The 16,112-nt window shown below is 43.3% G+C and overlaps 1 protein-coding gene across 1 annotated transcript; it reads right to left on the reverse strand.

Moving 5' to 3' along the window:
* Positions 1–1,018: 1,018 nt before the first annotated feature.
* Positions 1,019–16,094, reverse strand: flii (FLII, actin remodeling protein). The gene is made up of 31 exons (XM_022763971.1): positions 15,970–16,094; positions 13,892–14,002; positions 13,052–13,123; positions 12,448–12,528; positions 11,956–12,203; positions 11,686–11,789; positions 11,374–11,549; positions 10,939–11,096; positions 10,606–10,690; positions 10,121–10,268; positions 9,874–10,004; positions 9,524–9,631; positions 9,188–9,292; positions 8,851–9,030; positions 8,638–8,720; positions 8,339–8,413; positions 7,988–8,071; positions 7,673–7,844; positions 6,965–7,072; positions 6,688–6,879; positions 6,390–6,488; positions 6,095–6,184; positions 5,856–5,995; positions 5,019–5,277; positions 4,721–4,875; positions 4,389–4,449; positions 4,127–4,255; positions 3,308–3,414; positions 2,978–3,083; positions 2,818–2,883; positions 1,019–2,712 (listed from the first exon to the last, which is right to left on the reverse strand). Exons 1-31 carry the CDS (start codon positions 16,030–16,032, stop codon positions 2,578–2,580), a joined length of 3,831 nt encoding a protein of 1,276 aa, XP_022619692.1. The 5' UTR covers positions 16,033–16,094; the 3' UTR covers positions 1,019–2,577.
* Positions 16,095–16,112: the final 18 nt, after the last annotated feature.

Genomic DNA, 16,112 nt, shown 5'->3' on the forward strand with positions numbered 1-16,112 from the left:
AGACCATATACACTGCATAATAACAGGATTGTCCAGGAATGTTTTAACAGAATTAATTGTGCACTGAATATACTGTATTATAATATATTAATAATTTACACAATGCATATTACATATTATTATACATAGATTATCAAGAGATGAATGTGAGATGTAACACATGTGATAGTGTAATAAATAAAAGTTCAGGTGAGGATTTGGTCCACTCTCCTGATGCAAATAAATAAATAAATCGATAAATATTTGCATTTAGTCCATTAGTCCATGTATGGCTGTCATCAGCTGTGTTCAGTTTGTGTCTATGACAGTGGTTCCCAACCTGTGGGCTGCGAAGGTATTGCAATTGGGTTGACAAAATAGTATTTGCAAAATAGTACAATTATGGTGAAAAGATGCAACTGTATAAAAAAATATATGTATATAAATAATGTTTCTAAACGTTTAAAAGAAAATTTAACTAGACATGGAGTAGGATATAAAGCCTTTTCAAAAGACACTGATTATAAATCAAGTTGTGTAAAAAATAAGATTTCCCCTGAAATAAAACATTTTCATGCCAAAAAAAAAAAAGTTACTATACTGTAAGATGCTCTATAATATAGAGTATCTATAATCTATATATCTATAATATCACAACACCAAACTGGCTTTTTAAACTACAGATTAAACAAACAAGATATAATGTGTAAACTGTACTGCTGTTTCCAGTCTTTATGCTAAGCTACAGCTAACCATCTACCAGACAAACAGTGGTACTGATCTTCTGGAGGTGCATTTCTCAAAATATTGAACTTTTCCTGAGTAGTGCAGGATGATTCACCACTGATTGATTATTCTTTTTAGTATAATGGGTTTGAAAACATCAAAACTCCCAGCCTCCACCTGGAAATGGTCCAATGAGGCAAGAAACACCTGTGTTGGTGTGTGGAGTTTGATGGTAGATAGGGACGCTCCGTTGACAGTGTCACATACAAACATCTGAATTATCAGTAAATAGCAATCAAGAAAGCCAGATGACTAAATATGCGATGTGAGATTTTATTTTTATATAAAATACATAAATAAAGCATCTGCAGGTGGCATCAGGAGCATGTGCACATATTCATACACACATACATGTGTGTAGGACCCAACACACTAACAGGCATACAGTTCACCCCACAAAGTATAGTGTAAAATAACAAAATGAAAGTTGCAGCCACTTGGGAATACACAGATATCTGGCCTGGACCGACGCCTGCATACTGCACAGGTCACATGATCACGAGACGCGCTGCAGCAGGTTTGTACTCCAAAGCTGATGCTGGCATCACCGATCATCAGTTAACCAGAAGTCACTATGTTAAGATATGTTTCTGATATGATGCAAGAGATCTCCCATTAAAACGTGTGAATTAATAAAATAAAAGTTTTGTTCCAAAACGAGAAACATGTCTGAAAAAGATCAATGTTTTCGAGTAAACGGTCGTAAATGTCAAACATGATGTTTGAACTTTTTCAGGTTTTGGACAGAAACTCCTCTCGTCCCCTTCACTCCAGAAAAGCAAGAACATAAACATTTAGTTGACTGCAGCCGGAAATGTAGAAGAACACAGTATTGTGAATGTTATTTAGTTTCAGGATCTCCCGAGCTCTACTGATTGCACATTTAAACATAAAACAAAGCTCTGTCTCACACTCGAGTACTTACACACTGACCTCAAGATTTCTTTGGCCAAATAAACATTAACCGTTTTAACTTTCACCCGGCAAAAGGATTGAACCGTCGATGGAAACAAATCTCATACGACAAGAGTTTCAGATCAGTGGTCGAGTCAGAGAAAGTGAGAACAGAGAGCAAACGACTGATTTCAGTAAAGGCGCATGGGGCAAACACACACATACCATGTATATCCACACAACAGAAAAATATATATATTTATATAAACCAACATTCCTCAGAAAAACAATTATAGTGCTGTTTTCTGTTCAATCCCTCAATGATGGGAGGAGAAAAAAAAACAAAACTGTAAAATCAACTAATCAGGCCCGAACTGCTTCAAACGAGCTTTTCGCAAAAATGGCACTAAAGCGGAGAAGTGAGTGTAACGAGCTCTGAACCCTCCGCTGGAAACGACTGCTGAGCCACGTGAAAGCAGCGACACGGATCGATATGTTCGGCGGATTCACCTCCCTTTGGATTTTTATAAAGCCTCTGTACACCTCAGATCTGTTGGATCTCAAAACATTATTCTCTTCTTTCGTTCAACATCAGGATTTCAAGCTGCTGCTAAAAGAAAAAAAAAACAAAGTAGAAAAACTGATATTTGTCCCAAAGACAGAAACTGGACTGAACTGAGATCAGACAGGAACCTGTTGGCAGCAGCGACGAGCAGGATGGAGGGCGGGAATCAGAGTTCAGGTAAAGCTGGATTATAGGCATAGACGACATCATCATCATCATCATCATCATCACCATCATCATCATCATCATCATCATCATCATCATCATACTGGTAGAAAATAACATGGCAGCAAATCAATCTGTATGTAGGTGTGAGCGTTTCTGAGCATGTGTGCGGTTCAGAGAGTGTTTGTCTATGAGGGGGGGGTTTTGAAAGCCCCCCAGGCGTGGAAGCAGCGCGTGAAGCAGTGGGGCTCGTTTCCCTTCCGCACCAGTCGCAGCTTCCTCGGCTGTTCGGTCTCCTTGGAGCGCATGTGCTGGATGTAAACCTGGTGAGGAAGAGGAGGAGGAGGAGGATGAAGGGGGGGGGGTTAGAAAGGTGTGGATGTATCAAACCCAACGTGTGTCGACACAAACTGGAGGTTCCCGCTCACCTGACAGGCTTTGAGACTGAGTTTGATCTCCACCTGGCTGGTCTGAGTGCCCACCCACATGTACACCTGAGAGAGAACGAGGAGAGTGAGCCGGACTGCACGCAGCCAAACGATCAAAGTCACAACGATCAATCATCGTTATTAAATCAATCATCGTTACCTCATTGCCGTTGTCCAGCAGCATGATGTCATCATCAGCCAGGTCGTCCTGACAGAAGTCTGAGCATTTCTCTGACACAGAGAAATAACCTTTCTCATTGGAACACCTGAGGCAGGGGGAGGGGCAAAAGTCCACTGATGTCAAAAATTACAACAAAACTAATTTATCCAAAATCCTCAAGAGAGGAAATAATCAGAGAGAGAGAAAGAGAGAGAGAGAGAGGTTAAAGGACACAGATGTTTGTGATGTTGTTGCTATGGATACAGGTGATAACAGGAAACATGTTGTACCTGGTGCAAAGCGCGCTGCCAACAGGTAACGGTGACTCACCTGAAGAGCCGAGCATGTTTCATATAATCTGCATCTTCATCGTACTGCTTCTGAGAACCAATCCCCACCCAGAAGAAGTTCTCCGGCTCCTCCCCCTCATTTATCACCTAGGAGACAAAAACAAGACTCTGAAGCACAGACACACACACACACACTGTCTGGGTGTGATGACATCATCACATGCATTTAGATTATAGACACTCATCATGAGGGACGTTGTCATGATGCAGACGAGCTGGTTTAAGAAAAATTCCACCTTCAACCTTGTTGTTCGTACAATTAAAACTTTTTTTTTTTTAATGGTTCAAGTTCTACACAGAATGAAAAACAGCTAAATCTGGTTTAGAACACGTGGGCGTGCCTGCAGCTGAAAATATGTCGTCATAAGATTTAAAACAGTTTTAATAACTGAAGAAGTTGAAGAAATTAGTTTAAGATTCACTTGAAGTTCAGGAAGTAAAACAAAGTGAATTCACGAAGTAACTTAAGGTCATTAACAGCTGCTGAGCCAGCGGCGCTGTTCACACGCCTGCGTACTTTCATCTGCAAGATTGACGTAGTTTATCCACTGGGTGGCAGGTCGGAGCGTATTCATTCATCCCTGGTTGAAAATGGAGCATCTTATTAAACTTCTGCACATGAACAGAAACCACGGTGACACTGAGGTTGTTGTATTGTTGATGTTGTGATGACGACAGAGAAACTGGAGACTGTTAAAGAGTTAAAAGTTAAAGCCTCAGATGGAGAAAAGTTTTTATTCAAGTTGCGCACAAACTGAAAATGAAAGAAGCTGACGGACGCGGACACAGGAACACGCACCTGTTTGCTGTACGTGTCATCGAACATGCTGTTCATGATGTCCTCGGCCAGTTTGGCTTCGTCCGGGTCGGCAGCTCGGCCCACCCAGGTGTAAACAATGCCCTGATTGTCTGTGCTCTCGAAGGGTACCTGATGGAAAACGTCACGTTACAAAGAGGAGTGGTTTCAGAAGGGGGGGGGGGGGGGGGAATCCTGCTGGACGTGTGACGTAAAACTAAATATCTCCTTTACTATAAAGATAAGAAAAAAATACATGTCCAACCTTGAGGATGAAGCAGAACTCCGAGTTGAGATTACTTGAATCTGTCCCAATCTGGATGGTCCTGAGAGAGAGAGAGAGGGAGAGAGAGAGAGAGAGACACAGAGAGAGAGAGAGAGACACAGAGAGTGAGAGAGAGACAGAGAGACAGACAGAGAGAGACAGAGAGAGGGAGAGAGAGAGACAGAGAGAGAGAGAGACAGAGAGAGGGAGAGAGAGAGACAGAGAGAGAGAGAGACAGAGAGAGAGAGAGACAGAGAGAGAGAGGTTAAAGGACACAGATGTTTGTGATGTTGTTGCTATGGATACAGGTGATAACAGGAAACATGTTGTACCTGGTGCAAAGCGCGCTGCCATTGGTGCGTATGTGGTAGAGGGAGGGCTGGGCGGAGTCCGTCTTCTGTTTCCTCTTCCCTTTGTGGATGATGAACTTCCTCTTGAAATGAGACAGGAACTTGAGGTTCTCCTGCTGCTGGGTCATACGCACCACCTGAACAGGTAAACAGGCGGCAGGTGTGATGAAACAGTCAACATGGTGATGAAAGTACACACAATGATAAAAAATAAATAAATACATAAATACATTAAAAAAAAAAAAAAAAGGGGGGGGGGGGGGGGGCGGGGGTGTCGAACCTTGAGTTTTCCAGGGAAGAGACTCTCAAACTTCTTCTGCAGGGAGAAGGTGAAGGTGAGCCAGCCCATGTTGGAGGCCTGTCTGCCCTGCCAGAAGTAAACCACACACTGGAAGTCCTCCTCCGGCTGTTTGTCCTCTTCCTCCTCCTCTCCTCCGCCTCCTCCTCCTCCTCCTCCTCTGCCAACTTTGCCTTCTCCAGCACCTTCACCCTCCTTCTTCTCCTTCTCATCCTCCTCATACTCCACAGGCACCCAGTATCTGAGGAGGCACAGTGACATCAGAGCACAGACAGAACACAGACAAAGGTCACTATAGGTCATCTCCTCCGTCTGCTGCAGGTGACGCTGCTGCTGTCTCAGGTTGTAGTTCTGAGTTTACAAAAGTCTGTGTCGAACGAAGCTGCAGTCGACAAACAGCAACGTTTCCTTTTAGCTTGTTCAGAACCGTTCACTATTAGCCTAACGTTAGCTCGCTGCGCTAGTGTAAAACAAACCGTGGTGGATGGAGAAGTTGAAAATGTCTCGTTTTTCCATGTTTAAATCTTGTTGAACAGGTGGAGTGATGGAGGACGCCAATCGCTTTTTTACTCGCAAAGGTTAAAAATATAAAAAAATAAGAAGCTGCGTCTCAAAAACCCAGCATGCACGGCGTGTGAAGACTTTTTCTAATCAATCGTGTTTCTCTCAGTCTCTTGTGATTGTGTGTTTGTTGCTCATATGTTCAAATCTCGATGAGAATATGATTTATAGGTCAGCACTAATCAGAGCTCACTTTATCACTCAGTCTGTATTACGACCATTACAGACACACACACACACACACACACACACACACACCTGCAGAGGAAGACGTAACAGTCCTGTGTGAAGAAATGCCCAAACTCTTCCTCTGGCAAACGAGCGAACTTCTTTCCCTCCAACACGAATCCCTCCATGCCGTCCAGGTCCTCGTTCCACTCCTCCATCAGCTGCTCAGCCTGCACACAAAACACCAACGAAGAAGAGCTTGTTCCTGTTTTCTCAGCAAACCAAGTCAGAATAGGGAGTGTGTGTGTGTGTGTGTGTGTGTGTGTCACCTCAGTGAGGGCCATGGCCGGCTGCCTGGGAAGGAAGAGAGCAGTGAGGTCGGCTTTCATCTGGTCTTTCTTCTCTGCGTCTTTCTTCACCTGCGACAGGAAACAAGACATTAGCAACCGCGCACACACACACACACACATATCTGACACATTTCACAATAAAAGTCTTCGCTTAAAACACACGTGTCTTCCACCATGTGAATACTTTGAGAGTAATCTTGTATTTCAGTTCAGCAGCAGCATTTGTACTGATGTTTGTACTGAATTAGACTTCTGAGCCACAGGCGTCACCGACCTTGCCCTGCAGGTTGTCCTTCTGCTGTACAGTCTCAGCTGCTCTGGTGTAGTCCACCTTCAACACGTCGTCCCAGTTCTTAAACTTGGATTTAAACACCTGGCGAGGAGAAGACATTTAGGAAAGAGACACACACAGGTCAGTTTTGAAGTGTGTAAAAGTTTAAAGTTTAAATCAAATACAATTTTAAAATGTTATTATGATATTTCATGATGTTTTCCTTCATGCAGAGCTGTAAAGTGCATTTATGTGTGTCCACCACAGCAGGTACAGCAGGTGTTACTGTCGTATTCATTACCTGACACTCGGTGCCCTCCAGGTTGCGGGTGACGCAGGCGTGTTTGGGCCGGTGCAGCATGGAGCAGATCTCCTGACCCAGTTTCAAGGCGGCGGCTCGGACGAGACGGGGAGACTTCCTCCCGATCCAGATGAACACGTCGGACCAGCAGTCCAGGATGTACACGCACTTCGTGTCCAGCAGAGACTGCACCTGAAGAGAAAGAGGAGGGTGTAAAGTATAAGAAGGGGAGGAGGGACAAGGAGGGAAGGAGGGATGTTGATGCAGACGAACGTACCAGTCTCAGCTCTGGCAGGGTGTCCAGTTTGATCTTGTGGTCTTTGTGCTCCACCGACAGCTTGTAGTTCACCTGAGGCAGCTCCAGGTAGCCCAGACCCAGGCCCACCTACAGGACGGTGACACACCAAACATCAGTGAACTGTGATTTGCCGTTTAGCATCTTTATCCGTTTGTGTTCCTCAAACTTTATCGTGCCTTTTAAACAAAAAGCTTCCTGTGTGATGTCACAGACACGTTGGCCTCTTTTCACATTTGTTAACCTCCACCTGTCTGAAGACTCTCATGTTAGAGATGGAGGTGTGAGACCTTTTCTAAGGCTGACACATGCTGTTAACTGCACCTGGTGGACCACGAAGGTATTGCATCTTGGTGGAAAGATGTAATCACAAAAAAATTACAATACATTTTTTTTTAATATAAATAATGTTTTTGAATGTTTTGAAAATAAATTCTCTTTAAAAACATTTTAAAAATTAAGCCAATGATAGGAACTTTTATGTTGTCGCTGGGCAGAACACATCGTACGCTTGTTAGCTGTCTCTAAAGCCTGATTCAATCCTGAATGTTTGATCATCATCATTAATGCTGTAAATCATCATGAGCCAGTTACAAAAATATAGTTACGTGATCAAGCAGAAAGCAGCACCTTCAATCTGCACGTAGTCCACAACAAACAGCTGTATAAAAGGTTATTAAAATGATTCACCTTGTACAGTTTAGGTCTGATGGGAGAGAAGTCGTCCGGTACGTGCTTCTTGATCTCCTCTGGTTGTCCTCCCAGCACCTCCCAGAACCCTGGAGGCTCCTGGTTCTGCATGAGGGTTGTGATCTCCGCCTTCCCCTTACGCTCATTCTTATTTATCTTCTCTGCAAATAACCTGGAGGAGGACGACAACGCTCAGAAACAGCTTTGGATCTCTGCAGCTACAGGCTGTTCAGTGGTGTCCCCAACATGGGGAACATGAGATTTGCCAAACCAAGTGGCAGCAAAGTTTGTGTTGCCTCTTGATTTGTGTCTCACCTGGCCTTCGTGGTGCCGCTGAGTGTAGCGTTGGCTCCTCTCCAGACAAAGATTTCCAGCCCCGTGTCCAACAGGAAGACAAAGCTGCCAAAGAAAAGAGAAAGACAGGATGTTAAGGACACGATGCTTCACCCTAAAGACAGACAGTTTACATCATGTGTCAAACAGCGGCTGGATAAAATGAGCAACAAATCAACTGCAAGTCGACAGTGAACGCACTGATTACGTCAAACAGAGATAAGAGGGACATCAAAGGCATTAGGAATGGGGAGTGTGTGTGTGTGTGTGTGTGTGTGTGTGTGTGTGTGTGTGTCATGGTACATAAAGGCAGAGAGGGTGTGTGAGAGTTACCGAGGGTCGAGGGAAGAGGCCTTCACAGGTACAGACTCCAGTCTGATGTTCTTCTTGCCGTAAACTCTGTACAACCTGATGAAAACACACAAGGGCTCAAATGTTTTCAGAGCAAAAACACACACACACACAAACACACACAGAGCGATCACTTGATTACAGCTGGAACTAAATTAATTCACACTTCAAGTGAACCCGGTTTTATGAACCAGCTTTTCAAAACAAAGCTCATCTCTAACGATATTAAGACAATAAAAGCCAAACAAAGGTAAATAAAAGAAATGTGACTTCCAGCCTACCTGACGGAATAGTTTGTGTCCTCCACAGTGTAGAATCCACTGGCTGTTCCTCCCTCAATGTAGGAGATCTCATTGTTAAACACCTGCACATGAGACAAGACCTTAACTACAAGAGCACGAAGCAGCTGAAGGTTTATAAAGCTGCAGCTTCAGTTTCAGTTTGTCCAATAAAGGAAAATGCATTTTAAAGAAGTGTAATGTGTTTATACATACGGCGCTGAACTCCTCGCTCTCGTCTCCCATCTCTTCCCTTATCGTCCTGCACTCCGCCCCCAGGAAATTTCGGAGGTTGACGGCGTGGATGGCAGAGCCGGCTTTCTTGTCCAGCGTGGCTTCCTGGCCGATCCAGTAGTAGATGTGCCAGTTCAGCGCTCCGTTATCATCCAGGAAGGTCTGTATTACAAAGAGAGGAGCGTGAGAAGGACGAGAGGAGGGAATCTGTCTCCGGATAGAAACTTACAGATGTTCCAGTGACATGAACCAGTTTGTCTCTGATTAGTCTCACGCAAATCTAAGTAATGACCGTCTGTGCAAATGCTTGACGTGTTACCTTGAGGATGATGTAGCAGTCCGCCTCGTAGAACTTGCCATGGAAAGCTTCATCCACCTGCATGGGAACAAAGTTCTCTATCTGCCACACGGTTACACCTGGAACCTGAAGAGAGGGGAAGAGAGATATGAATATAGATTGTGATCAACCTTCAAAACAAAACCTTTTATAACCCGAAAGGTTCCCAACAGATATGTGGAAAAGAATCTGCAGAGAGGAAGCAGGAAAGGAGAGGTTGCATCCTCTAAATCAGACTCAAACACACAAACGGGGATATCTACTGTCACACACACACATATTCTCTCTCTCACACACACACACACACACACACATTACCTGCCCCACGTCCTCCATAAAGAACTCGGAGTAGTCCAGTTGAGGCTTCTCTAGACTCTTGTCCCAGCGTCGGACCTTTAAATCTGCGTATTTCAAGTCTCCGTTCTCCTGCAAAAATCAGCAGATTTCTTGGTAAATGGAAACATGAGTCAAACCTCTTGTGTTTATTATTCCTCCTCAACTCATCTCAAGGTTAATGGAGAGATTTCTAGACCAACTAATCTCCCCACAGAGTAGTTAGACCGACATAATAATAACAGACATAACTTATTGTTCTTGGTGGATCCACAATGGTCAGACCAGCAACTATTTTTCTTTCCACTATTATTTTCATATCTTCTTCCCCTTACCTCCATGTTCTTCTTCTCCTGTGCGACGTCACTCATGCCCTTCAGCACCTGCTTTGCCTGATCGTCCTGAGAACAGTCCTTCCTCCTCCTCAGCCTCATCTTCCTCGCCAGGTGATCTCGGGGGCTGGCTCCTGCACACGTGCAGAAACACACACTGATTTAAGCCTCTACTAAATACAAAGAAGCGTTGATATAGTCCAACACAGTCATGTACAAGCTACACACACACACACACACACACACGCACCTCCTCCAGCTGCAGCTACAGTCGCAGGCGAGGCCCCGGCCAGCCGGAGCTGGTTCTGCAGGGAGAAGTCGATGTTGTACCACTCTGCCCCTCTGTCCACTGGTTTAGGAGGCATCACCAGGTTGGGGTTCTCACGCACATCCAGGACCTGCAGAACGGTTAATGACAACAACATCCTCTGCTTTAAACAATCTGTGGAGTCAAAGTGACATTTAATCAAATATACTTGATGTTTTTTTTATTGCTGAAGCATCATCATGTCCCATATAATATTCCTGCAGGAACTTGAAATATATCACATTGGAGTTTTTTATCCAATTTATTGCAACAGTATATACTGACACTTTTCTTTATCACATCTTCACACAATCACATACTTTGTGTTTTACTCAGTGAGATGAAAAACATCCACCATTTACCCAATGTCAATGCAAAGGCTGCGTCCGGTATTATCTGAGTACTTGACTGGTAGGTTGGTATTTTACCTCTAAGTCAGTCAGGAAGTGGATGGCCTCAGGCAGCGTCACCAGGCGGTTTTTATTCAGCACCAGCTTCTTCAACTTGCCACACCTAGAAAACGACATACGCAAGATTATTCACGAAACGCGTGATGATAAAATACAACGTGTAAAGAGAATCTGCCGTTTCCTGTTCATGTGTAAAATTCACTTTGACTCACAAACATCAACAAACATTCAGTTTGTAAAACTGACTCACGCCGACCCTCAAAATCTGTCTCTTCTTTCTGCTAAATAAAATTGGCTTGTATCTTCAGCCAGTTGAGAATAAATCAGTCTAGCGTCACGGCCGAAGCTCACCTGCAGAGTCCCTCGGGGATGAGCTCCAGGTTGTTGTTAGCGGCCATGAACTCAGTGAGGCTGGAGAGTTTGCCCACGCCCGGGGGAACGCCATCAAAGTCCAGTTTGTTGGAGTTTACGTACAGCTTCTTCAGTTTGGACAGTTTACAGATGGCAGACTGAACGGAGACACACGAGTTTAAACGTTACAGAGATTATACAGTGGAGTGCATCAAAACAACAATACAGTTCTCTGGCGACAGAAGCTTTTAGATGAAGAAATAACTGGTTTCCACAAATTGACGTTTTCTTCGTCTTTAGTCATGCAGACGTTCATCTCTTAGAAGAAGTAATGAATGAAAATTGCGACAACTCCAATTACATAACTTCCTAAACGCTGCTGGTAGGAGAGGAGTGGCTTATAAAAGACAGCTGTGTAATGACTGCGGTCCTTACGGGCAGCGAGGTGAGCTGGTTGCGGCTCAGGTTCAGCGTCTCCAGCTGAGTCCACTGGTCGATGCAGAGGGAGAGTTCAGAGATCTGATTACTGCTCAGGTTGAGTCTCTTCAGACTGCCCAGAGAATACAGGCACTCTGGCACTCGAGTAAGGTCGTTACATGACAGGTCAACATCTGGGAGAGATGGGAGGGCGAACAGGGAGGAGTTAGAGCCACGCATTTGTGAAAAATATAGGTGTGTGTTTGTGTGTGTGTGTGTGTGTGTGTGTGTGTGTGTGTGTGTGTGTGTGTGTGTGTACACGTGCATTACCTGCTAAATGCGTCAGTCCCTCCAGGCTGGTGGGCATGTTGCTCTGGGTCCTCTGGGTGTTCCTCAGGTGCAGAGTTTGTAATGCCACCATGGCTGGCAGCTGGCTGCTCAGACACACACACACAGAAACACACAAACACACAACCACAGTCAGAGCAGCACTAGATAAATACTTGAACTAGCATTTTTCTGGGTGTTTGGGTAAAGGTGGGAAGTGAGGGATAGATGGCAAACGATAATGACAACAACACAGAAACAAAGTCTTCTTACCGCAGCTGGGCGTGCAGCAGCGGGTTGTTGTTCAGTATGAGAGTCTGCAGGTGCACCAGGCGTCTCATCTGGGGTGGCAGGCTGTCGAGCTTGTTGTCGCTCAGGTCCAGGTACAGCAGGTCTGTCAGGTTGATGAACAGCTGGTTGGGGATGGAGTCGATACCGTTGTGGCTCAGATTCAGCACGAGCATGTTCCTGCTGTTCTCCAGGTCCCTGGGGATCTCCGTCAGCTGGTTGTAGCTCAGGTCCTACAGCAGAAGGAAGAAGAGAAAGGTGTGGGGAAAACATGGCATTGATTTATTTGTGGGACAGGAAAGTTTCAAAACCAATTCAAAAACAGGAAAGGTCATAGGTGTAAAGTTGAGGCAGTTTACAAGAAGAAAAAGGAAAGAAAACATGTTGATGGAACAAGCGTAGGAGGACTGTAAAAAGGTCTTAAAGGGTATAAACATAAACAGAGAAGAAGAGATGGTGTGAGATTAATTATAATACCAGCACAGAGAGATCATCCAGTTGAAAGATGTCATCTGGGACTCCAGAGTTTTTCAGGTTGTTTGCTCTGGCTACCACCGCCTGCACACATAAGGAAACACTTTTAGAAAACTGATGTGAACACGGCAAAACATTAAACTGCACACTGAACACACTGAACACACTGAACACACTGAACACACCAGACACACTGAACACACCAGACACACTGAACACACTGAACACACCAGACACACTGAACACACCGAACACACTGAACACACCAGACACACTGAACACACTGAACACACTGAACACACCAGACAAGCAACTTCTGTTGATAGTTTTAAGAAACAGCTGAAAATCCATTTTTATGATCTTATTAACAATACTTTGCTTTTACTTGATACATTTTTTATTCCTTTTATACCTTTTTATGTTTTTAAAACTGTTTTTTATATTGTTTTATTGCCCTTTTATTTATTATATTGCCCCTTATGTCTGCTGCTATTACCTGTGTTTTTTCAGATACAATTATGTATGAAAGGTGCTATACAAACGATGTTTATTATTGTTATTAATTCTACATGTGCTTTATATGTATTAACTGGTGTGTATCAGTTACCCGTAGGTTCGGTAAGCTGGACAGTTCTCCATGTAAAGTGGTCAGGCTGTTGTGACTCACTGAAAGATGCTCCTGAAGAAGGAAAAGCAGAGGTTTTTTTAAACAGATACACAATGCACTGCACAAACATGACATAATAATCTAAAACATACCATAAATAGACCCTACAACATGTCCTGGTCACTGCTGTGCAATGTACTACTCACACTAATGTCAGGTTGTCTCTAAACAGAATGATTTAACTACAAACAGGATAAAACCAAAGCAGAGGTTTAGTTAAACACACCCAAGACACAACAACTGCCAGCCATGATAACACACTAATCTTGTTTACCTACACCTGGGAAGATAAAGCATGCTGGCATAGATCATCTTTTCAGCGTGAGCTTTGCTTTGGAGACTTAGATGAGATAATCCTATCAGAGATACTGAGGATTAAAGCAGGGCAGTGTGTGTTCTTGGTCAGGTGAGGTTTCACTGGTGAAGTGTGTCAATCTGCTGGAGTGATCTCCTCTGTTACTCACACACTGAAAGTTAAATATTGGTATGTTTTGACCCAGACACCAACAACACTGCTGTCAACGAAGCGCTGATAGATGGAAAAAGGTACTAGGTAATCTAGGCTGATATCATGACAGATGACAACATTATTATTATAATTAATTCTACAGATAATTCAGTCAATACCAATACAATAATATCAGTACCATTGTGGAGTTCTCTCCAGCTTCAGAACTATCAACTGTAGATCAGGCGGCACATGTGAAAAACGTTGTGACTCTCCATGATGAGAGATGTGAGGTGAAGCTAATCATGAACAAAAAGGCCTGAATGTCTCACCAGCTTCTGCAGAGAGGCCAGCTCCTCTGGGAGGTAACACAGTCCTGTCCTGTTCAGTTTCAGCCATCGCAGACTGCTCATACACTTGACATGCTCTGGGAAGTATCCACCCTGTAACGACAGACAAGTGAGACAGACATAAATGACTTTTGACATCAACAGTATTTCTATTGACTGTAGTTACCAATGCTAGGTTTTATTTTCAGTACAGCAGTATGACAGAGGGGGAGAAGGCTGCAACGAAACCCACATGAAATTTCCTGTAAAACAAACTAGTGACATTTATTTACCAGAATCATTTGAGCCTGAAATATGGACATAAGCTCCTGGACGTACTGTAGATCTGTTATACTGAAGTCCTTCAATACACAGCCAATAAATTAAGTAAAACAGTGTAAATATCCAAGAATTAGCACAGTAAATTTCCCTCTATTTGTCTACATCTATGATTGAAAGCTGACATCAGCCCTGTTGGTTTCACTGTCATCAGAGGTGGTCAAAGTACAAAAAAGTGAAAGCTGTTCAGTCAAAATTTTACTTGAGTTAAAGTACTGGAGGACTTGATTTTTAAAATATTTAAAAGTATATTTCTTTTATGTCAACACATGGTTGTATCCTACTGTCTATCTACTGAACACACTGAGTTACTTGCAGAACCTGCAGAATAAAAAGCTTGTAGAATATTCTATAAAGTCTGTAGAAATGGACTTGAAAACAATTGAATCAACCAAATGACAGCTATTGTTGTTTTAGCATTTCTTTTTTTAGGCAGTGATGAAGAATGGTTGTGGTAAACACAGCAAACATTTAAATTAATCTTTATTTCTAAACCTTCAAATATGGACATGAATGACAGTGTAGGAGTTGGCTGTAACTGGCTTTTCTCCTGTGATGAACATGGTCTATCACATTTTCAAAATAAAGAAAATTAATTCCACTGATTAAAAGTACTTCAGTACTTCATAGAAATATATTGGAGTCAAAAGTACAATATTTGTCTTTTAAGTGTAGTGGAGTAAAAGTCATAGGTTTCCAGAAAAGAAAAAAAAGTACTCAAGTAATGAACAAAAAAATGTACTTAAGTATAGTACTCAAGTAAAAGTACTTCACTACTGTCCACCCTGACTGTCATTATGGGTGAGTGTGACAACACAAATATGGACAACTTCAGTCATTTCCAAATCAGCTAGATGAGTAAATGCAGCAGACATCTGGCCAGCTGTGTTGTTCCATGTATATTATCTTTTACAGTCAGGAAACATAAGGAGAGTTGAAAAATGCCTACAGTCGTTTCTGATCTAGGGCACATTTGGGCAGAGGAAATGATGTCATATCAGACTGGCTGAAAATAGATTTTAATCGCCAGCCATTCAATGACTAACAGATAAACATGTTATTTCGCCAGTTTATTTCTACTACTTAAATACTGACATGGCGGGCAGCGTTAAGTACACAAATAGTTGTCGGCTCATGCCAGATGATCTCAGCTGTCACTCCTGCCTGCCGGGCTGCCTCTCCAAGCTCCCAGACTGGGCTCAAAAGTGGGTCAAAATTTACAAGTATGACGACATGGTGCGACTGGAGCCACTCAACAAACTCAATAACATCGACTAACGTTGTTTTTGGCCGCAGCATTATCTACGTTAAAGGCAGATAAAGCTGACATGTTTTGACGCAGAGCTTGTGCCTCTGACCCAGACAGCCACAGTTAGCCAGCGCTGAAGCTAAATTAGCTAGCTGACGTGACGTTGGAAATAAGAGCTACGTTATCCCAAACTACAAAGTGTACTCTAACAGCGAGCAAAGTAAAACAAAGTGAATACATTCCCCTAAGCGTAAACGTGTTAACCGTTACACAGGACGCTTGTGGCTGAAACCAGTCTCTTTCTACTTTGTCCATGTCAAACATCTGACAACTGGCTAACGCCCAATGCTGGTAACGTTAAGCTATGCTAATGTTTTAGCGAGCTTAGCCCTTAGCCGTTTGTTGCTCTGAGCCTCTAACTTTAGCTTTAGCTACCTAGCTAAGCGGAACAGCTACGGATACAATGTCAAAGATTGGTGCTTAAAATCCTTACTTTGAAGTCGTTTCCACTGAGGTCTACCCCCCTTATGAAGGGAAGAACTCCGGTGGCAGCCATTTCTGGTTGATGTCAGCTGCTGAGCCCTCAACTGTCTATTTTGGTCCAGAGCAGCGAGGGCTGTGGCTGCTGTGAACTGC

The sequence above is a fragment of the Seriola dumerili genome, unplaced genomic scaffold (genome assembly GCF_002260705.1).
Source record: "Seriola dumerili isolate Sdu_G_001 unplaced genomic scaffold, Sdu_1.0 BDQW01000505.1, whole genome shotgun sequence".
Taxonomy (NCBI): Eukaryota; Metazoa; Chordata; class Actinopteri; order Carangiformes; family Carangidae; genus Seriola; species Seriola dumerili.

Excerpts from the sequence above, each read along its gene's own strand:
- flii (XM_022763971.1), bottom strand. The coding sequence starts at position 16,032 with ATGGCTGCCACCGGAGTTCTTCCCTTCATAAGGGGGGTAGACCTCAGT. Across the intron at positions 10,691-10,938 it reads ATCCCCGAGGGACTCTGCAG|GTGTGGCAAGTTGAAGAAGC; the intron begins GTGAGCTTCGGC and ends GTCGTTTTCTAG. Across the intron at positions 8,414-8,637 it reads GACACAAACTATTCCGTCAG|GTTGTACAGAGTTTACGGCA; the intron begins GTAGGCTGGAAG and ends TGTTTTCATCAG.